At 39.3% G+C, this 25,135-nt stretch overlaps 1 protein-coding gene across 1 annotated transcript in view; it reads right to left on the minus strand.

Moving 5' to 3' along the window:
- LOC148104185 (Fc receptor-like protein 5) overlaps positions 1–25,135 on the minus strand; it is a 36,667-nt gene that overhangs the window by 10,967 nt on the left and 565 nt on the right. Inside the window, exons 2-9 of the mRNA XM_087838290.1 lie at positions 24,923–25,002; positions 22,139–22,174; positions 21,659–21,925; positions 20,734–21,000; positions 20,453–20,611; positions 8,185–8,424; positions 6,020–6,286; positions 5,619–5,897 (exon numbers count right to left, since the gene is read on the minus strand). Coding sequence (XP_087694416.1) covers positions 5,619–5,897; positions 6,020–6,286; positions 8,185–8,424; positions 20,453–20,611; positions 20,734–21,000; positions 21,659–21,925; positions 22,139–22,174; positions 24,923–24,959 — 1,552 coding nt within the window. The 5' untranslated portion in view covers positions 24,960–25,002. The remainder of the gene's footprint in view (positions 1–5,618; positions 5,898–6,019; positions 6,287–8,184; positions 8,425–20,452; positions 20,612–20,733; positions 21,001–21,658; positions 21,926–22,138; positions 22,175–24,922; positions 25,003–25,135) is intronic.

Consider the following 25,135-nt stretch of genomic DNA (forward strand, 5'->3'; position numbering starts at 1 on the left):
CTGTTAATGTTAATTATGTCATATTGCTGCCTCTGTTCGGTGGTGTTGAGCCAAACGGACTTTAACGTGTGTTTGAACGAGCTGACGGTTCACTCATTGTAGCGACTTCCACAGTCGCTAGAGCCCGGGGATGGAGCCCGCCTATTTGCCTGACGCGCTGTCAACTTTAGCAATAATGCGAGAGGTGGAATTGTTTGCTTGTTTATTAAAGTGTTTACAGAGTAATGTCATCTCAAGATTTGGACTCTTACAACGTCACAGGCTCTAATGTAACAAGACGAAACATGTTGTGCAGCGGTCAACAAAAACTACGGCTACCCAGCCCTCCTCTCTGTCAAAATCAAAACCAGTGAATGACAGACTGACAACGCCCTCTTAATGTCGCCGCTAGCACCCACGTGACTCCCATTACACATCACCATAGCAACCAAACAAATGAAAACCCAGTGATCATCAAAAAATTCAATACATTTAATTATGGTTCCTACACTCATTAAGCTGAAAGAAAGATGCTTTAATCACAGCAGTCACACATGTGTCCACTGTACCAGCTGGGAACTCTTCTTGTTCAGCACTCGTAATAACACTAAATCCTCCTGTTTGTAGCAGTGTGTACACCTGAGACTGTCACCTGTCTGTCTGTCCTGCACTCTGTCTCTGTTTCTTTCTCTCTGATTGTGGAATAAAAGTATGAACATGTATTTATAAGTTACACTTGTGTTTGAATCCTGCAGCTTATCACGCATTTGAATTCCATGTGTGACGACTGCAAGTGTCCAGAGTGAGGACAGACTGAGGGACCCACTGCTGCACATCATCTGTGAGGCTTTGCACCCCTGATGATCCACCAGGACTCAGCAGTGTGTGAGGAAGAGGAGGAGGAAGAGCCAGCAGCAGCTGACAGATGGAGAGAATAGACAGACTGTTCCCTGTTTGTGAAGGACTGCTAGGAAAGTTTAACATAACTAACTGTCTGTCCTGAATCAGTCTTATTAGGTAATGTTCAAATAATGTTATCATCCAGTGTTTTCAGTGTGGGAGAAAGTACTCAGGGCCTTCAAGTTACACACTATGAAAGGCAGCAACAAGTTTAATATTCAGAAACCTAAAGTATGTATCAGCAGCTGAATGGAGCTAAAAATAATTGTTTGTTTCAGTTCTATGAAACTTTGAGTATTTTGGATCAGTAGCACTGCTGTGTTTGTTGCATCATATCGCTGTAATTGTTTATATGCTTTATATATTCTGAGGTAAGTTGATCTATAGTGTTACATCATATTCTATAAGGATGTTATGTGTTTGTAGACTTTCTGCCCAGTTTGACCCATTTAGCAGAAGTCAGCCCTTTTAAGGCTCTGATATCTATTCTGAGTGACTTAAAGCAGTTATGACATGGTCTGATTTTCTCACCCAATAAAGGAATATTTCATATATCAGTCTACTCTTCATTCTATCAGAAACAGTTATCACAGCTCGTACATTTGCTTTTTCCACACATATATGTAAGCATTGAGCCAAATTTAGTAATAATGCCAACATATTAAAAGAACAATATTTGTCTCTTATATATAATACATCTATATATACACTGTCACAGATACTTGTCTTTAAGTGAAGATTTAAGGTGATAGGAAATATAAATAAATGCAACTTGAATCTTTACTGAAGCTCAGTGTTTGACACAGAGTTCACTCACATGTGCTGTACCAGTGTACCTGCATATGTGATGTGACAATAGAAGTGATTTGATTTGAGAGTTCAAACTCACTGCTGTAATAACTGATAATGATTAATATAATAACTATAATATTGGCCATCTCATATTTACACTGACTTTAGTCTCATGAACAACATTAGCTAATTGTTATTTACTAGCTAATCTTATATGACTGTTCAGTACAGATATGAAGCCCAACAATCATGTTTTACAGTCCTGTGGTCTCAGCCTCAGATACTTATTAAATCACACAAAGCTCGTGTAGAAACAAACAAACGAACAAAATATGTTCTCCTTCATTTCTGTCAACCACACGTTTCCCGCTATCATGGTTGCTAGGCAACCTGGGCAGCGCGACGGAGGCTAGACCGCCCCATTTCACAAGCCTCACACTTCCGGCCTTAGCGGTCTTTAAGTACGCGGCCCTTGAGGACCGTTGAGGCTGCGTACTTTAAGGCTGCAGACCCTGAATTGGGATACAGCAATTCAGGGACTGTTTCCCAATTCAGGGTCTGAAATGGGACGGTCTAGCCTCCGTCGCGCTGCCCAGGTTGCCTAGCAACCATGATAGCGGGAAACGTGTGGTTGACAGAAATGAAGGAGAACATATTTTGTTCGTTTGTTTGTTTCTACACGAGCTTTGTGTGATTTAATAAGTATCTGAGGCTGAGACCACAGGACTGTAAAACATGATTGTTGGGCTTCATATCTGTACTGAACAGTCATTTAAGATTAGCTAGTAAATAACAATTAACTAATGTTGTTCATGAGACTAAAGTCAGTGTAAATATGAGATGGCCAATATTATAGTTATTATATTAATCATTATCAGTTATTACAGCAGTGAGTTTGAACTCTCAAATCAAATCACTTCTATTGTCACATCACATATGCAGGTACACTGGTACAGCACATGTGAGTGAACTCTGTGTCAAACACTGAGCTTCAGTAAAGATTCAAGTTGCATTTATTTATATTTCCTATCACCTTAAATCTTCACTTAAAGACAAGTATCTGTGACAGTGTATATATAGATGTATTATATATAAGAGACAAATATTGTTCTTTTAATATGTTGGCATTATTACTAAATTTGGCTCAATGCTTACATATATGTGTGGAAGAAGCAAATGTACGAGCTGTGATAACTGTTTCTGATAGAATGAAGAGTAGACTGATATATTAAATATTCCTTTATTGGGTGAGAAAATTAGACCATGTCATAACTGCTTTAAGTCACTCAGAATAGATATCAGAGCCTTAAAAGGGCTGACTTCTGCTAAATGGGTCAAACTGGGCAGAAAGTCTACAAACACATAACATCCTTATAGAATATGATGTAACACTATAGATCAACTTACCTCAGAATATATAAAGCATATAAACAATTACAGCGATATGATGCAACAAACACAGCAGTGCTACTGATCCAAAATACTCAAAGTTTCATAGAACTGAAACAAACAATTATTTTTAGCTCCATTCAGCTGCTGATACATACTTTAGGTTTCTGAATATTAAACTTGTTGCTGCCTTTCATAGTGTGTAACTTGAAGGCCCTGAGTACTTTCTCCCACACTGAAAACACTGGATGATAACATTATTTGAACATTACCTAATAAGACTGATTCAGGACAGACAGTTAGTTATGTTAAACTTTCCTAGCAGTCCTTCACAAACAGGGAACAGTCTGTCTATTCTCTCCATCTGTCAGCTGCTGCTGGCTCTTCCTCCTCCTCTTCCTCACACACTGCTGAGTCCTGGTGGATCATCAGGGGTGCAAAGCCTCACAGATGATGTGCAGCAGTGGGTCCCTCAGTCTGTCCTCACTCTGGACACTTGCAGTCGTCACACATGGAAATCAAATGCGTGATAAGCTGCAGGATTCAAACACAAGTGTAACTTATAAATACATGTTCATACTTTTATTCCACAATCAGAGAGAAAGAAACAGAGACAGAGTGCAGGACAGACAGACAGGTGACAGTCTCAGGTGTACACACTGCTACAAACAGGAGGATTTAGTGTTATTACGAGTGCTGAACAAGAAGAGTTCCCAGCTGGTACAGTGGACACATGTGTGACTGCTGTGATTAAAGCATCTTTCTTTCAGCTTAATGAGTGTAGGAACCATAATTAAATGTATTGAATTTTTTGATGATCACTGGGTTTTCATTTGTTTGGTTGCTATGGTGATGTGTAATGGGAGTCACGTGGGTGCTAGCGGCGACATTAAGAGGGCGTTGTCAGTCTGTCATTCACTGGTTTTGATTTTGACAGAGAGGAGGGCTGGGTAGCCGTAGTTTTTGTTGACCGCTGCACAACATGTTTCGTCTTGTTACATTAGAGCCTGTGACGTTGTAAGAGTCCAAATCTTGAGATGACATTACTCTGTAAACACTTTAATAAACAAGCAAACAATTCCACCTCTCGCATTATTGCTAAAGTTGACAGCGCGTCAGGCAAATAGGCGGGCTCCATCCCCGGGCTCTAGCGACTGTGGAAGTCGCTACAATGAGTGAACCGTCAGCTCGTTCAAACACACGTTAAAGTCCGTTTGGCTCAACACCACCGAACAGAGGCAGCAATATGACATAATTAACATTAACAGTGCAGTGAATCCTGCTTGTGCCGTGATATTCAGGACTGCAAACCGAGCAGCATCACTGACTTTCAGCCTGTTGTGTTTGTGGATATATGACTGATTTTAATTATCCACAAAATCATCAGATTCTCTGTAAGATTAAGGTCGACTATCTAACGGCGTATAAAGTAAAGACTTTAAAACAAAGTAAACGCTGAAAGTACAAACATCGCTAATGTCACATAACTTTGCCGGCATGTGGCCAACAGTAATGTTTTAATGCTCCTCGTTATTAAACATTTGCACATAAATAAGTGACATAATATTCAGAACTTACTTTTGGAAGTTTACTCTTTGGCCGCTCTGCTTCCACTTCGTTGAAGTGTCTCCCAGTCCCAGTGCACTTGTTAGCATGTTTTGGTCAACTGGTCCGTCCGGTTATTGTCTCCCCAGAAACATTTCCGTTGTGTTTTTTCCTATTTCCGTTGTGTTGTGTGTGCTTTTGCAGCGCTTTTCTTTTTGCAAGTGTTTTTCTTTTTGCAGCGCTTTTTGTTTTTGCAAGTGTTTTTCTTTTTGCAGCGCTTTTTCTTTTTGCAAGTGTTTTTCTTTTTGCAGCGCTTTTTCTTTTTGCAAGTGTTTTTCTTTTTGCAGCGCTTTTTCTTTTTGCAAGTGTTTTTCTTTTTGCAGCGCTTTTTCTTTTTGCAAGTGTTTTTCTTTTTGCAGCGCTTTTTCTTTTTGCAAGTGTTTTTCTTTTTGCAAGTGTTTTTCTTTTTGCAAGTGTTTTTCTTTTTGCAGCGCTTTTTCTTTTTGCAAGTGTTTTTCTTTTTGCAGCGCTTTTTCTTTTTGCAAGTGTTTTTCTTTTTGCAGCGCTTTTTCTTTTTGCAAGTGTTTTTCTTTTTGCAGCGCTTTTTCTTTTTGCAAGTGTTTTTCTTTTTGCAGCGCTTTTTCTTTTTGCAAGTGTTTTTCTTTTTGCAGCGCTTTTGGCCTCTCAGGGCCACCGTACAAATTATTTTTTTATAAAAATTATAGATTTGTTGTTGTTTCTTGAGGAAGTTTGAAGAACACAATATTTTTTATAGTGTTTATTTCTGTCATTATTGTCCTCAGGTGATGGAGCAGCAGGTCAGCATTGGCGTCTCTATACCAGCTGAAAGTTCATGACACAAAGTGGTGACAAACTGTCTACAATGAGGCTACTATCAGCTGCAGCTCTTTGTCTGACTAACAATGTAACATGCTTTGTAGACCATTGAATTCATCCTGTGCTGACCATGATGACATTTGTCAAATGGAGATCACACAACAAACATGACTTACTTGATGCTGACAATGTGAAGGCTTCACTCCACTCTGTTGAAGAATATGAGTCATCTCTGCGTCGACTCTTACACATGTAGTCTCCACTGCTGGACTCAGAAACTCTGAATGTCACATCATTATTGTGTGTCCACTGTGTGGCTGTCCTGGGTCCTCTCCATTCATACTCCCACTCAGTGGTTTCACCTCCTTCCTGCACCTCACATGTCAGAGTGATCGTCTCACCTCTGAATATCTGAGGCCAGTTGGGTCGTTGTTTTACAACAACTTTACTGGAAACTGTTTACACATATTAACAGTTGAGATACAAACAGAAACATAAAATCAACACAGAAAACTTCACACTGTATGTTTGATAATCATGAGTGAATGTATATTTCAAACTAAATGACTGAACTCACAGGTTATCTCAATGGTGACATCATCACTTGTATCAGTGTAGTAAACTGGGTTTCCTCTTGTTCCTCTGCAGCGGTAGATTCCTCCTTGAGATACTCTGATATCTCTGTTTTGTTGATCTCTGATTTGAACTTCAAAGGTTGTTTGGGTTCGTCTGAACCACTCATATTTCCATCCATCAGAGCTCTGCACAGAGCAGGTCAGTGTCACACTGCCCCCTACTGGTATGATTGTTGTTCCTGCTGTCAGTGTGGCCCTGGGTTTATTTGCTGTTATGAAAAACAAGGAAAGAAAATATAAGCCATATTTGTCTAAGCTCTTCTGCTTGATTCTTTTCCTTAGTCGTGGTTTCTTAGCAACTGTTTGACCATAAAGGCCTGATTCACACAGGCTCCTCTGAACAGTTGATGTAGAGATGTGTCTGCTACTGAAACTCCGTGTGGCATTTATCTAGGCTCTAATCTGAAGTGCTGTTAACCTGTAATTTCTGAGGCTGGTGACTTGGATTAATTTATCCTCAGCAGCAGAGGTGACTCTTGGTCTTCCTTTCCTGGGGTGGTCTTCGTGTGAGCCAGTTTTATTGTAGCATTTGATGGTTTTTGTGACTGCACTTGTGACACATTCAAAGTTTTAGCAGTTTTCTGGACTGACCGACTTTCAGCTCTTAAAGTAATGATGGACTGTTTTTTTCTCTTTGCTTAGCTAATTGGTTCTTGCCATAAAATAAATTCCAACAGTCAGCTGTGAACCAACCTGATTTCTGCACAACACAAAATGACAAAAAGCAGGTAAAAACTGCAAAACACATTCAAACTCCAAAACACAACGGAAGTGCTCCAGGACGCTAGGGGCAGTGTTGAGCTTTTCTCTGAGCAAAGCACACTGACTGTTCGCTAAAGTCTGATTAAAAACAAATCAAACAAACAACAGTTTGCACATTACCTTTATTATAAAGTGTGGTTGTTCTATCCTTGCAGGTGTTTTCTGGCTGCAACATGTTCTCACTCCCAAAAAGAGATGGGCAGTAACACGTAACGCGTTACTGTAATCCCATTACTTTTTTAAAGTAACGAGTAAAGTAAGGGATTACTATTGCAAAAAGGTAATTAGATTACTGTTACTTTCCCGTAACCATGCTGCGTTACTAAAACTGTGATTTTTTTGCGAGAATGTCTCGTGACAATGACGAAGCGAGTGCGACGTTCGTGACAACAGCTGTATGCAGATCAACAATGGATAATATATCGAGTGCGGGAGAGAGTATGAGCATGCAGCGTGTAAAGTGTGGAAGTACTGACCTTACTTTGAGTTTGATTCCATAAAAAGTGACAAAAACATTAGCATCCGTTGTGCGTGGGAACAAAACTTCTTTTTACAGCAAAAACTGGTAAATGGTAAATGGCCTGTATTTGTATAGCGCTTTTCTAGTCCCTAAGGACCCCAAAGCGCTTTACACATTCAGTCATCCACCCATTCACACACACTGGTGATGGCAAGCTACATTGTAGCCACAGCCACCCTGAGGCGCACTGACAGAGGCGAGGCTGGCGCCACCGGGCCCTGTGACCACCACCAGTAGGCAACGGGTGAAGTGCCTTGCCCAAGGACACAACGATCGGGACTAACCGAGCCGGGGCTCAAACCAGCAACCTTCCGATTACAAGGCGAACTCCCAACTCTTGAGCCACGATCGCCCCCTAAAGGGTGATTGGACACGCCCACTTTACTCCACAAAGACCTCGGGGCTTCAGTGTCAGACGTAACATCACTAATTTCAGGTGATACATCATGAAGCTCACTGAGAGAGGGTTTGCAGCACTGTCAATAAGCAAAGGCTTCTTTCAGGAATCTAAAATATCAAACTTTTTTAGACTTATTTTTTCTTTGCTACATAATTGCATATATCTGGCTTCATATATTTGATGTCTTCAGTTTGAATCTACAATGTAGAAAGTAGTAAAAATAAAGAAAAAACATGAAATGAGAAGGTGTGTCCAAACTTTTGACTTGTAGTTTATGTTATAAAGTTGTTGTTTTTTTATTCCAGATTTTTCACTGTGGTGATTGCTGTGTATTTTGATCACCACGTTTAAAATGGTTTCTCACTGATTTTGTTACTAAACTAAAACAGAGAACAATATTACTGAATGAAATGTGTCCAACTTACATGATACAGTCAGTGTGATGATGTCACTGCACACTGAAAGACTCAGGGTGCAGCAGCTGTATCCTCCACTGTCAGACTCAGTAGCTCTGCTGATTCTGTATTCAGGTGTTGACGGTGTGATTAACTTGTGTTCTCTCCAAACAACCAGCGACTGACTTCCTTCACATCTGACAGTGACTGTCTCATTGCTGTATATCTGAGGCCAGGATGGTTCCAGGATCATGGTGGGCTTATTGGGAACTGTTCACATAAACACATCAAGTTAGAGATTGATGGAAGCATCAAGTTATTTTGAAGCTGTCCTGATTTTTATTGCTGCTGTTAAGAGTCAAAAGGTTTACTGCATCCTGGTGACATTTGGACTTGAAAACAATAAGATGTGTTTTCATTAAACAAATTAAAGCAAAACCACAGAGTGACTGCACAGAGCTGCAGGATTTAACTGACTTCACTGTTAATAAACTGATTTTATATCTTAAATAAAATGATGCACAAACAGAGAAATGGTGCATGAAATATGAAATATCAGAGCAAAATTATACATATTTTCTAAATGTGAAGAAAAGGAAAAGAAACATTTCTCACCTTCAGCATTAACGTAGAAGAGAGTACCGAGCACTGAAGTAAAGATTAAACATCATCAGGATCAAACTGACAGAAAATCAAACCCAAGATGAACTAAAGTATTTTTTAAGATATTTTTTTTACATGACACAGTTACTGCTGATCAAAAGGTTTCTGTGCACGTAAACTATAATTTAGTAACACGTTTGAAACAAAAAAACTGTTTTCAAATTATTAGTAGCATAAAATACTATTAATATATGAACTTGTACACAATGGCAATGAGTCAAGTGCAACAAGCAGCGATGTATCCAACACAATATGCCAGACTAAACTGAAGGAACCAGCCAACATTTGTCTGTAACTATCATAAACATCACAAATATGCTTTGTTCAAACTCTCAGATAAACACTTCAAACCAGTGATACACTCTAATTCTCACACATGAGAAACACTTTCATTAATCAGTGCCATTCAAACAATGTCACAATGTACTTACACAATAACCCCGTCATGCAGAGCAAAGAGTGCCCCATCCTTACATCCAGCCCTGCTGCACTCTGATCCTCAGCTGATCTCAAACACTTTGACTTTACATCAATAATAAAAAAAAGAGAAGGTGGATTTAATACAGATAAGACCAGAGTGTTTCTTCTGACTGTGGCCTCTCTGTGCTTCCTTTCCTTTTGTAGAAACCTCAAACAGCTCCTGTAGCTTTGACCACAGCAGTTGTGTGACGTGTTCACATTTCCTGTCCACTGCAAACATGCAGGCTTGCTTCTTGTGTTTTCTTCTTACCTCTTGTTGTTTCAGGTCAGGTGACATATTTTACCAGCTCATAATTATGTTTTATTCTCAGAGAACTTCATCTTATTTGTGCAGTGTCCTTTGGATCACCATAATGTTGGAATATTTTATCTTGAGTCGTCTTATCAGCCAATGTTTCTGAACACCCACAGACATTTATTTACATGAATGCTGTCTTCCCAAAATGTATTGTTCTCAGTTTCTGGCCACCACACTCACTCTCCAGGATTATGCACAGACAATGATCTTAAAATATTTAATTTGGTTTTATCTGCTTTCAACATCATATGAAATATCGCTCATTTGAAGGTACCAGTGTTCACATTTTGAAGTGACAAGACTGATGGTTAGAAAGAGGAGTGAAAGAGGCCATCTATGTCCACTGTGAATGACGATCATTGACCAGAAGTGGTGGATTATGGCATCAGCTGTCAGTCACCTACCTTCTTTCCTCAGGTGACCATAATATGTCACATGATAGGGTGAGGCAAGCTCTCACCCTGATCTCACCCAAAATCTCCAGTGGTAATCTCTGAATAAGTAAAAAAAAATTAATTCTGAGTTCCCAGATGTCGGATGTTTTTTCATTGAATGCCCCCTCAGCTCGGATTTTCCACGCGGAAAGTCTGAGCAGACAAACATACAGTGATTTCGTCCAAAAACGTTTAGGTCCATAATGACGCACATCTTTTTTCACACCTTGGCTCATGGGATGACACACATGATTAAAAATGGGTGTATAACCGTCTTAAGGGACAATCTCCCACTAAGGTTAAACACTCGGGACTCTCCACCATTTGCTTTTAGAAGTGAAGAAGCCTCTTAGATGAGATGTAAGACGTCTTCAGGAAACTTAAGGAAGTTTAGTGACTTTCTTTCCAGACTCCTTAGACTACCATCACCTGGATGACTGAGAACCTACACAGATATTAAACAATAAGACAAATGAGTGGCACAGCGGTACAGGGGTTCATACTGTTACCTCACAGAAAGAGGTTTGTGGGTTTGAGTCCACCAGCTGGGCTTTTTGTGTGGAGATTGCATGTTCTCCCTCTACCTGTCTGGGTTCTCTCCAGCTACTCTGGCTACTCTGTTAGTCTCCTCTATATGAGCCTACAGTGTACCTCAGGTTTCACTCAACCAAAACACATGTGACAATGGTCAATGGTGACAATGGACAATGACAATGGTCATTGTCAATATACAGTCTATAGTATCAATCACAGGTAAAGCACACACTTGGTCGGTTCTGAGAGTGGTGCTGTTGCTGAGGTTGGGGTCATTTTGTAATATCTTACAAACTATCTCCACTGCTCCAGTGACTGAAATACAAGTCCATTGTGTTATACCTTCATAATAACATCTCGTACCCTCTCAACAAAATCCAAGGTGTTCTGGATGTGGTGTTAAGACTGCCTATCAACGGGTTGAGGATTAAAGCCAGCTATAACTTTTAGATGTTATAGGTGACCAATTGGATCATACAGACAATTGGTCTTAAAGGCGCAGCATTCATTAAAACATACAGACTTGGTGTGGCTTCCCCTGGGTATAGACTGTGGAATGAGGTCAGGTCAATAGCTTTGTGCTCTTATAACTGCTTCAGACAATCGATCAGCCTCTTTGCTTAACCACAACCTGGGTCTCGTTTCAGGGCCTCACAAGTATTTTGTCACTGACTAGTGCCAAACTCCATCCTTCATTCTGTCGAACACTTTCTTACAAAGGTTATGATTAAGGTCTGTTGCAGTATCATCTATACACACTCACAAACATGTTGATATCCAAGTGTTTTATATTGTTTAACAGCAGGTGTGTTTCTCCATCCCTCCACTTTTCTGTGGGAAAGGTAAAATACATTAAGACATAACGTCCTGTTTTTAGCTTATTTGTAGCTTATACATTGAAGTAAGTGCAGTGTTTCAGTACCTATCAATATTTTAAGAGTTTATAATGCTTCAAGATATGACGTCTAAAAAAGCCTAAAAACTTGGGGACTCTGTGATACTGCAGATTCCAGCAGGATACGGCTGTTCAATATAACGATATGTATCGGATGACGATATAAAAACATCTATCGTTTCCTATTACGCAATATTTTTTTCATCGTTTTAATGGCCACTATAGTGGCTTTATTCATTTCTTAAAGTTCTCTCTTTCTCTTATATTTAATATAACCACACTACGGACGGACAAGCGCCTGTTTTTAAGTGTTGTCGTTACCAAAAATGATGTTAAAACCATTGTGTGGCTCCGCTCTCCGCCAATTTGTTTTCCACGTGAACCTTTGACAATAAAGCTCAAGACTTTTCAAAATAAACTGATTCACGTGGAAAAAGTATGCAGAGAGTTTACGGATGAGAAGCAAAAAAGATCCGTCAGGTGCTAAAAAATAAACCTTGGCCGTTACAACTTATGTCTAAAAATGTATAGTTTAATGTATCGGTTAAAACACTCATTCCAGGTAAAGGACGCCTAGCTGGAAACACTTCATGCAAGTTGAGTTGCCTGAGATTCATAGAATTTACAGAAAATGTTAAATTTTTGTGATTTATATCGTCGTCAGGATGATAAATGTCTAATATCAGGATATGAGATTTTGGTCAAATAGCACAGCCCCACAGCAGACAGTTTGGAGTCAAACACTGACGTCATCATCACAGGTGTAGGAACCATTTCTGTAACACCAGCCAAACAAACACAATAGTATCAGTAGGTATAGATGATTTACTGGCTCCTCTGTTGGTTACAAAGCAGTGATTATATTTTGGAGTTTTGTGTTATACTGTGAGGAACTGGCCTGTTTGGAAGTTGCAGTAAGAAGAAAAACATGTCTGTATGTCCGTGCAGAGACTCTTAAAAACGTGAGCGTGAGAAACAAGCTTTTCACTGTTTCTCTTGATGCCCACATGCTTTATTTATTCTTTAGTCCAGCATGTGTCATCACCACAATAAAGCTACTTTTAACCTGTTTACACACATTGTCATACCTGCACATTTCCACTGTGCTGTGTTGAAAGATGAACGTTAGACTTCAGGCTGAAACCACAGGCTGCATTTCCTTTTATCTTGGAGGCCCAGACAGAAATTTTGTGGTGTCTGATTTTCAGCAGATAAAAATAAACCAAGAACAGTCTTTTACACACATGAAGTCAGCACAGTCTGTTCGGAGGGGGGTGGGGGATATTAAAGGGTGACCTGAACCACTAGACATGTCATATGTAGTTGAGCCATTTGTCAATTACTATTATTCTGAAACATCATCACTCCACTCTTTCTTCTTTGTGTGTGTGTGTGTGTGTGTGTATGAAGATTTGTAAAGTTGTGCCTTTAATCTTCATAATAACAATTAAAACCCCTGAAACACCAGCAAAGTGCACCATGGTGAGACTCAGAATCAAAACATTACAGCAAAGCTGAATACACTAGTGTATATAACACCCAGCAGTGTGGTAAATTGTGCTTAGAGAGCATCTGCATCCCATAAGACCAAGAAGCCAAGAGCACCAGCATGCTGTGTGAGAAACATGCATGAAAGTCAGAACACCTCTGGCATCTTGCCCACAGTCTTGTGGGTTCATGTGGTTAGTGGGTCCTCTCTGTGGCTGACTGGCAGTTAACCCAGTGAGTGAGATTCTCCTGCTGCTCCGACCATATCGCTTTGCTGTACTGAAGGACAGTGCTGCAGCCATGTAGCTCTGCTCATCTCACATGTGGCCTTCCCAGGACTATGGGGGTTTTGGCCGGGCGTGGCTTGCAGTGCCGTGCAGGGAAGGCGGATGCACCTACTCGGCATCCACAATCATGCCCCGCTGACTGAAGTATTGTACTGGGTCCTGTGATTGGGGTTGTTGTTGATATGTGTGCTAAATTTGTCCAATCCTACAAACAGTCACGTGTTAGAGAGCACAGCTCATGCAGTGAAAACCTTGTGTGCTGTCCATGGTGCTGAAATAATAACAGTATAATGCAGGGGTAGGCAACTCCAGGCCTCGAGTGCCGGTATCCTGCAGGTTTTAGATCTCACCCTGGGTCAACACACCTGAATCAAATGATTTGAGTTTAATGAGTTCATTACCAGGCCTCTGGAGAACTTCAAGACATGTTGGCTGTGTCCCATTTCAGGGTCTGCACGCTTGAAGCACGCGCACTACGCGTACTACGTACGGTGCGTACTATAAGTACGAGAAGTGCGGAAGTGAGAGGCTTGTGAAATGGGACGGTATATGCTTCGTTGCGCTGTTCAGGTTGCCTAGCAACCATGATACTAACCGCGAGACACGTTACATACAGCTTTGTTTGACAGAAATGAAGGAGAAAATTGTTTTGTTGGTCAATCATTTTTGTCATGACATCACTTTGATTAGTTGAGTATCTAAGGCTGAGACCACAGGACTGTAAAACATGATTGTTGGGCTTCATTTCTGTACTGAACAGTCATTTAAGATTAGCTAGTAAATAATAATTAGTTAATGTTGTTCATGAGACTAAAGTCATCTCACTATGGTAATGTAAATATAATATGGCCAATATTATAGTATTGTCAGATTTTTATGATATATATATATATATATATATATATATATATATATATATATATATATATAATACACATATAATCTATATTACTGACTTTCAGCTTGTTGTGTTTGTGGATATATGACTGACTTTAATTATCCATAAAATCATCAGATTCTCTGTAAGATTAAGGTCGACTATATGTATATTTAGAAGTAGAGGCTTTAAAACCAAGTTAACGCTGAAAGTACAAACATCACTAGTGTCACATAACTTTGCCGACATGTGGCCAACAGCAATGTTTTAATGTTCTTCGTTATTAAACATTCGCACATGAATAAGTGACGTCATATTCAGTACTTACTTTTGACAGTTCACTTTTCGGCCGCTCCCTTCTGCTGTATTTTGCGGCAAAATTATCCACACCCACTGCCGCGCTATGAATTGTGGGATATATGGGACCACGAAGCGTGCACCGGACCACGCTTGATATTTGGGGAATTTGGAGTATGCATTTGAAGTACACTTCGAATTGGGACAGCCGTCGTCGCGTGGCGGTGACGTAACTGCACTTAAAATGCGTACTTCAAGCGTGCAGACCCTGAAATGGGACACAGCGGTTGAGGAGGTAATTTAGCCATTTAAATCAGCTGTGTTGGATCAAGGACATCTAAAACACCGGCACTCGAGGCCTGGAGTTGCCTACCCCTGGTATAATGAATTTAGCATTACTATTTGTTAGTCATGTTCAATAATACAAGATTTGGTATCAAACTGATACCAAGTAAATACAGGGCCTGTATCGCTGATACTGATATTAGTACCAATACTTTTTAATAATTAAGGTACATGATCATTGTCACTAGTTCTGAATGAATTTTCATCACCTTTAAGACAGCCAGGTTGCCTCTTTGGTGGAATTGCAGCAGTGCGTACAGGAGAGAAACACAAAGTAAAGTATTGAGTTCATTATACTTGTAAGGAGAAACAACGTGTTGATTGACCAGGTGGACTGGGAGACCATGGCAGATACGGCTACTCCTTGGCGGCTGCTTATCGGGGCCTGGAGCCTGGGGCTCGCTTGGGCCACTTCGGAGGTGGGGTGTCCCCGGCCTCTCGGCCTGGGGCTCGGTCACTCAGGCACAGCTGGCTGCCGGCGGAGCTCACGGGCACGTCACTGCAGCCCCCCCTGGCTTCTGCTCCGTGACTGCTGGGTGACCCCTCATCTGGGACTCTCCTCGGCTCTTTCTGGGACAGTGGCACGGCTGCCCCTCTGTTGGTCTTCCTTGGTCTCTTGTGTTCTGAGGGCCTCTGGATGTCTGGAGTTTTGATCTCCTCCATGCCTGCTTCATGCCCTGGAGGACGGGGCAGTGGCCCCCCACACCCTCTAGCAGATCATTACATGAGGGAACCTTTTAAGAAAAACAAGCGCGTCCATGCTCACAGGTGTACACACGGGTGATCACACACACAAACTACACCCTTTTTGGCTCCTACCTCAATGCACACTGCGCTGTCGATCTTACGTGCTGCACGATAATGATTAATATTTAGTATTTACTGTCATATTCCCATATATCATTGTGATGTTGTTTATTGTATTACTCTCGTTTTCTTCTGCTTGTTTTCTTTTTTCTTTCTCAACAGGTGATCCAGGTGATCGATATATGTATTTTTTTTTCTGCTTATTCTGTTGGTTTTTGTTTTTTGCCCTTCTCCCCCGTCCCTCTTCTCAACTGTTTTTCTTTCCCTCTTTCTTTCTCCCTTTTCTTTCCCCCAGTCAAGTCTGTCCCGTATTCAGCAAGTGAAAATAAAATAAAGAATAAAAGGTGAATCAAATGGACCATTACGGCAAAGCTGGGATGGTCAATTTGGTAAAGAAAATCCGTTGGGCATCTTTCTTCGCCTTTAGACAATAATTCTGATGGCAAAAGAGCCAAACGGGACAGGCAAAAAAAAAAAGAAAAAAAAAAAAAAAAAAAAAGTATTGAGTTCATTATACTTGTAAGGAGAAACAACGTGTTGATTGACCAGGTGGACTGGGAGACCATGGCAGATACAATAAATTCTAAATGAATCAATGTCTCCCTCTATTGGCCACCAGCTGTAAACACAGTCCTGTGATTGTACTTGGAAGCTGTTCAGAGTGTGACATGGGAAATATGGGACAAGGAACTATATCTGTATATCCACACTGACACTTAACTTTATTTACCATGAGCCCACCAGCGGCAACTTAGGGGTTAGTATCTTGCCCAAGGATACTTGGCATGCAGACTGGGGGAGCCAGGGATCGAACTGATCAGTAGATGACCTGCTCTTCCTCCTGAGCTACAGCCACCCCCCTGTTCTTCTGAGGAAAGAAATGCTGGCAGCTCTGCTCTGTGTGGCAGGTTAAATATATTGGCAATGTTGAGGTCTTATTGTGTCAGTAGAGGGCGCTCTGGTGCCGTTGTGAATTCAACAGACAGCCTGCAGCAGGCTCTGTGCATGTGCAGCTCAGCACTAAATAAAACAGCTTCCCAGATTTGGCTACATCTGTGACTTCAGTAACACTTTAACATAAATACTAGTGAGCATTAGTGATGTATAAGCAAATATTTACTTAATCTCTCATAAAGCTTTTCTCCTCCATTACTACACTTTAGTGTGTAATTTATAAACACAGGTAACCAGATTATTATTTATTAAAAATATGTATGTTATATGCTTAAGTAATGTCTGATGTTATAAATGAAGATGTAATGATTTTAAAATAAAGTATTACATGAAGTACAAACCTATTACTATGGTTCGTGGGGTCATTTTGAATTAACATTTGGACAACAGAAAATGTTATAGACTAAATTTAACATTACAGTCTCCTGTAGCGGAAGCTGCTGTTAACCTCTTGTTGTGTTGTTAGTTTGGGAATAATCTTATACGCTGAACCAAAATCAACATAAAACATTCAAATGTAAAAAGACTTTACTCTCTACCTTCTAACTATACACTATACACTTTATAATAAAAATATAAATTAGGGAAAAAAACAAACAGAAAAAAAAATACATGAAACATATTTATTGCATTTAAATTCATACAGTACCAATCATATCATTTGTATCAACAATAAAGATATTTGTTGTTAGCCACATCAGTAAGTCCTAATGTGAGTTGTCCTATCAGATACTAAAGATCACGTTTCAAACTTTCTTCTCACTGCTCTTGAAAAAGTCTTTAACAAAAGTTTTAAGAATGAATATAAGAAATACCTGACTATAACGCATAGAACTCAAATCTGAATATACCTCCATTTACTTTTTGGTATAAGTAAGTGTAAGATATTATGATTTAATATTGTAACTGTACATAAAGCTGAGCATGTCTGATATTTGGGGAGCAGAGGAGCAAGAGTGGCTTCATAAAAAGCTTCTTCTTGGCTTTGCTGCTACAGCTCTCCTCACTGACCTGTAAGACAAGCACAAAAAGACAAAGTGATTTCCAACATGTAAAGATATTATGAGCTGAAGACATTTAATAATGTGAAGAATAAATCAGCCTGCATGGCAGCAGATTCTCTGAGAGAGAGTAAAAGCATAGAGGAAACTATTTATTTTGGGGACATATAGATGGACATACTGTACAATAACAATATCATTCTGTATATGAAGCAGACAAACTTACACTAAACTCTGAACGGCCCTCGATGTGTATAAGATCGGTTTAAGTGCTGACCAGGATGAACAGAGTCGTACACATGAGTTTCATTCTGGTTGACTCCATGATTTGTGGAGGAGCCCGGACTGTGACTCTCAGACTGGATCGACCTAAAACATGAAATAAACACAATAAACTCAAAAGTAACTGATGTTTGTTTAAAATAATAATAAAAAGTATTTTACCAACCTAGTGAAGCAGGAACCTGTGAAAGAGACAAATGTTATTACGCATGTTTGTGATGTGAATTGTTCGATCAGAATACATGTATGTATGTGTATTGTATATGTGTGAATAATTAAAGTGTATGTAGTAAATAAACTCTCTAATACAGCATGAAAAGAAGAGGCTCTTACACTTGGACTGTCTGCAGCAATACAACAAGAGCAGGAGAATAATAATGAGAGAGACTCCACAAACCAGTCCAACAATCAACCACACAGGAGACGAAGAGCTGTCAGCTCCTGACACAGTAACTGTGACAACAAACAAAAATTAATTATTAATCAACTTTTTTATGTTTAATATTTCATAACATAACTTTATAAAAGATCCAGTTCATCTGTTTTCCTTGACTAGATTCTGAATCCACTCCTGCTGTGTTTAAATGACTTGACTCCCCACAGTGAACACATCGACACGAGCCCAGTCTCTTAAAATGTCCTAACAAACTCACAGGTTTTGTTAATCTGAACTTCTTGGCTGTACTCTGTGTAGTAAACTGGGTTTCCTCTTCCTCCTCTGCACCTGTAGAGTCCTTCCTGTGAGACACTGATTTGTCCATTTGAGTGGAAAACTGCATCTTGTGTGGTCAGGGCTTCAGAGTAATTTCCATCTCTGTACCAGTAGTATTTCCATCCAGATGATGATGATGATGGGTTCACAGAGCAGGTCAGGGTCACACTGCCCCCTACTGGAACAGCTGTGTTATCAGCTCTCAGTTTGGCCTCTGGTTTATCTGCAGTTCAGTTTAGAAAAAGAACAAAAGTCAATGACTGAATCTAAATAATTTAAACAACTAAATGGAAATGGTGAACATAAACAATAAACTGTAAACTGTAAACAAATTTTTATTGACAATGCGAAACTTTTAGATTTTCTTTGCTGTATTTAAAAAGTAATTTGTCATGGTCTGGTGACTTAGGTTTTTGATTCTTTAAGATTCTGTTATTTTGTGTTTTTTCATGGTTTTGCATTTTGTATTTCTAGTTCCCTTTGTTATTCTTTAGCCCTTGGGTTTTGTTACTGTCCCTCTCGTGTTCCTTGTGTTACGTCTAGTGTTCCTTGTTTCTATGTTCATGTATTACCTGTTTTCCTTTGACAGTCCCATGTCCTGTGTCAGCGTATTCTGCTTTGCTTCCTCCAAATCGGAGTGGGTAACGAGGGAATACAGGGAGGCATAGGTTCATCTGTGCCTCCCTGTATTCCCTCGTTACCCACTGTATATGTTGTGTGTGTTTCCCTTTGTTCCCTGTCAGTTCACTCAGTATTTAATTCTATTCAATTGTGTATGGTACAGCTATAATGCGGGTCACCTTTTGCGTCCCTCTGTTTCGCAGATATTTTTTGTGCAGTTTTGCATGCTTTTATATTTTTATTTTTTCATTTTTATTTTTTTACAGTGCATTGTGTTCTGCGTCCTGATTGGCTGTAGACCATTTTCAGTCAATCTCGTGCAGTTTCTCCTGTACAGAACGCATTCAGCTTGTCAAATTTACATAAATCTTTGATCACTAGCAGTGTGACTCTGAAGTGCTGCACTGTAGCTTTGTAAGTTTTCTCCCCAACAAGCACAACAATGTTGATGAAACGTTCTGCACCGTCAAAGGCAACCGCGGGTGTCTTCAGTTTCATTCTTCTATAACACTGGACTTCTACGAAGGTTTGAACTGTGAGAGTGTTTAAGCAAGAGAGAAAAGTGTGAAAATGTTCATGCCTGTCTAAGAATAGCGTATAAAGTGTGTAGAGAAGGGTTTTAAAACCTTATAACATCTACAATAATTGTTAAAAAATAAAGTTTGCTACTTTGCGGATTTCACCTATCGCGGGTAATTTTTAGAACGTAACTCCCGCAATAAACGAGGGACCACTGTATATTATTCTTATTCTCTTATCCTATTCCAGTGTTTTTTGTAATTTTTCCTACTGTAACTTTGCACATTCCACTTTCTGCTGTAACAAAATAAATTTCCCATGTGTGGGACTAATAAAGGTTATCTTATCTTATCTTATCTTATCTTAAAGTGGTCCCTCTTTAGGGCATTGGAGTGAGTTTAAATGGATCAATCTCAATACGCTAGCCTCCTGCTGTAGGTGACTGGTAGTGGTGAGGATAGTAGTCATAGCAACAGTAACATTATGTTGATGTTTTTCTTTTAACTTCCTTCCCTCGATTTTCCTCCATCTGCTGCTTTGCCCTGATGTCTTTTTGACATGAAGCTGGTGTGGCTTCAACCCTGAATATATTCACTAAAGCTCCAAATCTGATTGGTCATCATTGCTTTTTGTATTAAACCCAGTCATGTGTCTCTTTTATTTTAGCACATCACAGTGCTTTATGAGATCACAGGCCAGAATGAATAAGTTTTGTCCTCAGGTGATGGAGCAGCGCAGTAGCATTGCCGTCACTATACCAGGTGAAAGTTTGTGACACAAAGTGATGGCAAACTGTCCAATCACTATTGTGTGTCCACTGTGTGGGTGTCCTGGGTCTTCTCCATTCATACCACCACTCAGTGGTTTCACCTCCTTCCTGCACCTCACATGTCAGAGTGATCATCTCACCTCTGAATATCTGAGGCCAGTTGGGTCGTTGTTTTACAACAACTTTATTGGAAACTGTTTACACATATTAACAGTTGAGATACAAATAGAAACGTGAAATCAACACAGAAAACTTCACATTGTATGTTTGATAATCATGAGTGAATGTATATTTCAAACTAAATGACTGAACTCACAGGTTATCTCAATGGTGACATCATCACTTATATCAGTGTAGTAAACTGGGTTTCCTCTTGTTCCTCTGCAGCTGTAGATTCCTCCTTCAGATACTCTGATATCTCTGTTTTGTTGATCTCTGATTTGAACTTCAGAGGTTGTTTGGGTTCGTCTGAACCACTCATATTTCCATCCATCAGAGCTCTGCACAGAGCAGGTCAGTGTCACACTGCCCCCTACTGGTATGATTGTTGTTCCTGCTGTTAGTGTGGCCCTGGGTTTATTTGCTGTTATAAAAAAGAAGGAAAGACAATTTACACCTGATCCATTATAAGGGTTAGAAAAAATCCTAAATTTTAAAAGATTTTTTCAGGTGACTCAAATTCCAACAAAACAAAATCTGCAGTTTAAGACATTTCAAATGTTTCCTGTTTTTCTGTCTCAACATGGTGACAGAGCCACAGTAATTCAGGTTGTAGATCTCTAAATAAACACAGTATAAATGTTTGTCCAATCTCAGGCCTGAAGAAGTCACACTGAATATAAACTAATGCAGTTCACTGTTGAAGGAAACACAATGATGGGTTCAGAGGGATCTGCCTAGTTTCAGGTTTAGACAACAGAAACATCATCACCTTAAATTTGATGACGCTTTTGATGTTTCTTCTTCTCCTTATTTAAAATTAATTTAATCCAGTTATTCTTGTTATACATTAAAATACACACATGAAGTAATAATAAATGACAGTCTGTGAGTTTTGTAATACTGTGTATACTTTGAGCAAAGTACCCAGTAAAATACAGTAGTTCTTGTTAAAGTTTTAAGTTCCAATGCATCAGAAAAAAACAGGTTTCAATAACAACATTAATTAAATGTACTCAGAATTTTATGATTCAAATGATTTTCAATATGAATCATCACATTATTGGTCATTGAGGACTTACCTAATACAGTTATAGAGACAGTATTACTGATCTTTGTATAATATGATCCCTTCCTGCGACCACAGCACTGATATTCACCACTGTGACTTGAATATTTAATTTCTAATGTGTGTTCCTTGATTGTGATGTAGCGGATTAATTCTCGACCATCCTTGTTGGTTTTGTATTCCCAGTCAGTGTCTTCTCCTTCATTCATGTCACATTTGAAGGTAACAAACTCTCCAATGAAAAAACTGGACCAGTTTGGTTCAATAGTTAGCACAGCAGCTAGAATCCAACACAACCACAAAGTTAACAACCTGAAACACTTCTATGCACAACACAATCTGTGACAGTATGTTTATACACTGTTCATATATTGAATAATAAATAAATATAAAACAAGTGAATGATAATTAAGATTTATGCAGTATTTTAAGATGAATATTTAACAAATAAATTAAAATTAAAAAATTGAAAAACTGAAAACTGTTCTGTCACCTTGAGCGTGTCCAGTGCTGAGGATTGTACAGAGCACTACAATAAAGACAGAAACTTCAGACATTATCAAACTAAAGACGCTCAAATGTGGCTGTTACCGACCGCCCGGCTCGGCTACGGAGGTAACAGGAGGTTTGAGCTTTATTAGCAGGGGCAAACACAAAACACACACAACAGAAAACCGGCAGCGGCAAAGCTAGGAGCAACATGTAGGGGAGTGTGCACGCATCACCACTAACACCTTAGTCACATATCAAGTGAAGGGTCATAATCAGAGTCTCTAGAGGACACTGGGGCGAGAGCTGGCAGCCTCGGCACCTCACAAAGATGTCCCTGTTTCACGTCATCTCCTTTTATAGCTGTGGAATGCCAGGACTGCCAAAATGAATTAATTAAATACACCATTAAATAATTAATTTAATGTGTCAATAATTAATTAAATGCGTCATTCATTAATTAAAGTTATAATTTATAAATATTTATTAAATTAATTATTTATTGACACATTTAACCCTTAAAACCGGTCGAAGCGTGCCCGCTATGTTTTGCGCAACTATTTTTAAATTCCTGTAGAACTGCAACCACGTAAGCTAGCACAATATTTTTTTTTGCATATGAAACCGGAGGAGTTGTACTTACATCTTATGCCATTAGCTTGTTCTAGGTCAAAGTTTCCTTCCACATATAGCTTTGCAAAAATTGAATAAAAAGCGCTTGCAGCAACAAAAACATAATATTCCAGAAACACACTTTGCCGATCCGATGAACTGTTCATAACACTTCCTACATTGGAATAGACGTCAACGCGAACTATCACATGTCTGCCATTACCTGGCTAAAACTGGAAGTGACGTCATTTTCGCGGAAAATGTAGGGTTTTTTTTTTTTTACCTTCAGGGCCTAATAAGCCTATACTGGTAAATGGACTGATTCTTATATAGCGCTTTTCTACTCTCTTGGAGCACTCAAAGCGCTCTATATAACATGCCACATTCACCCAATCACACCCATTCTCACAAGCACTTTATCTATACTTAGTGCTATTTAACTACATTCACACACATTCATACTCCGATGGATGCATTGGAGAGCAACTTGGGGTTAGTATCTTGCCCAAGGATACTTGACATGCAGACTGGAGGAGCCAAGGATCGAACCACCAACCTTCCGATCAGTAGGTGACCTGCTCCACCTCCTGAGCTACAGCCACCCCACTGATGTTTGTAAGTCATATTTGGCTTTATGCTTTTCTGAATAGTTTCTGGGATGCTTAGAACTGAAATTGCACTGCTGTAAATACTTTATTTTGATGCACATGCTGTTTTCTTTGCAAATTCGCATTATAATATTCATTTTCATTTTTCCTACAGTATAGTAGTATATAAGAATTGGTGTGTCTCAAAAAGAAAACTATGAAGACATTCAAAATATATTTCCTATTTTTGGAAACTACTTTGTGCAACTTTTTTGTATTTACAGTTTTGAGGAATAAACCTCTTAAATTTCTCTAACTAGAAATATATGTAAAAAAAACCAAAAACGATTTTCAAGTTATTTTTTTTGCAATTTAAGTAGTTTCTATGGACTTAATGCATACATATTACTACAATTTGGGCTATAACAGTTGTATTGATGTATAGCAACTTGAAATGCTCCCAAAAATGGCACTACAGCATGTAAAAATATAAAGATAAGCTCTGGTGGACTTGGTTTAATGGTAGGTCTTAAAGGGCTAATTAATTATTTCATGGTGTATTTATTTATTTCATTTTGGCAGTCCTGGCCCTAGAATATCAGTATGACCCGTAAATTAGATTCGTATGACCATTTTATTAGTTTGATACTACCGACACTGTTAACCCTGGGTTAACATAACAAGCTCCAGTGTGACATTAAACTTCAGTAAAACTATGCAGCTATGAAACGTAACTTTAATCTGAGCCAAACCGATTTGCTCAGTTGTAAATAAAACAGTGAAGTAAACATGACCCAACAGACAGAACCTGAGCAAATTAAGTGCAGTGTTTAACCACTCAGAGCTAAAACTCAGCAGAGATTTTAAAGCTGTGTGCCAGTGACTGGATATCAGCCACTGATAAAGTGCTCTGTAGTTTTGTAGGTGTCCATCGCTCTCGGTTTAAATTGTGTTTGTCATCTGTAACCCAGGTCAGTCACTGTGAGGGAAACACAAGCGCCAGCAGCTCTGAACTAAAAAAAAAAAAAACTAATTTACTTGTGCACAATATTGTGACGACATTACGTTATATTGAACTGCAGCTGCCCACGTTAAACAGTGAATATCACCAGGTAACGTGGGCATTTCCTGAATAAGCACCAGTTTGAGACTGGGCTCACGATATTATTTAATTGTGTATTTGATTAATTTATTTTGGCAGTCCGGGCATTCCATAGTTCCTCATTTGGTGAGGCATATAAATAGAATAAATAGTGAGTTTATGATCTTCTTAAGGGACAAATGCCATTAGGGTTTAAACTCCAGTCGCTTTCTTACCAAGCTCCTTAAAATGCTTGGAGTCTTATCAGTGTCTAGTATGATTGGTTACATTTTATATTACAATGCAAAATGCATCAAATTATCACTGATGGAGAAACAAACTTTTCTTAGATAAACTAAACCAGCTTCACTCTGATCTGAGTCAGTGCACTAAAATCCTCTGATCACATGACCTGAAATGGTACAAATGACTGATGCTCTGTTCTTCTTACTAAAACATGTTTATGGATCAGTATGAATCAAACAATAGAAGTCAGTGATGTACTCACAGAATAGGCCCAGCTCACAGAGCAAAGTGGCTCCCATCCTCACATCCAGCAGTGACACGTCTGAAAACTTCTACAACTTTCTGTAAAGAGAGAGAGTGAAGCAGCAGCACAGCAGATACCAAAGAACTGTGAAGGAAACAAAGAGGTTTTAAAACATCTTCTCTCTGCTTCCTTCCTTTTACACAGAATTTAAAACTTAACAAGGTCTGACCA

Source organism: Neolamprologus brichardi, chromosome 3, assembly GCF_056152115.1.
Source record: "Neolamprologus brichardi isolate AB-2024 chromosome 3, ASM5615211v1, whole genome shotgun sequence".
NCBI classification, from domain to species: domain Eukaryota; kingdom Metazoa; phylum Chordata; class Actinopteri; order Cichliformes; family Cichlidae; genus Neolamprologus; species Neolamprologus brichardi.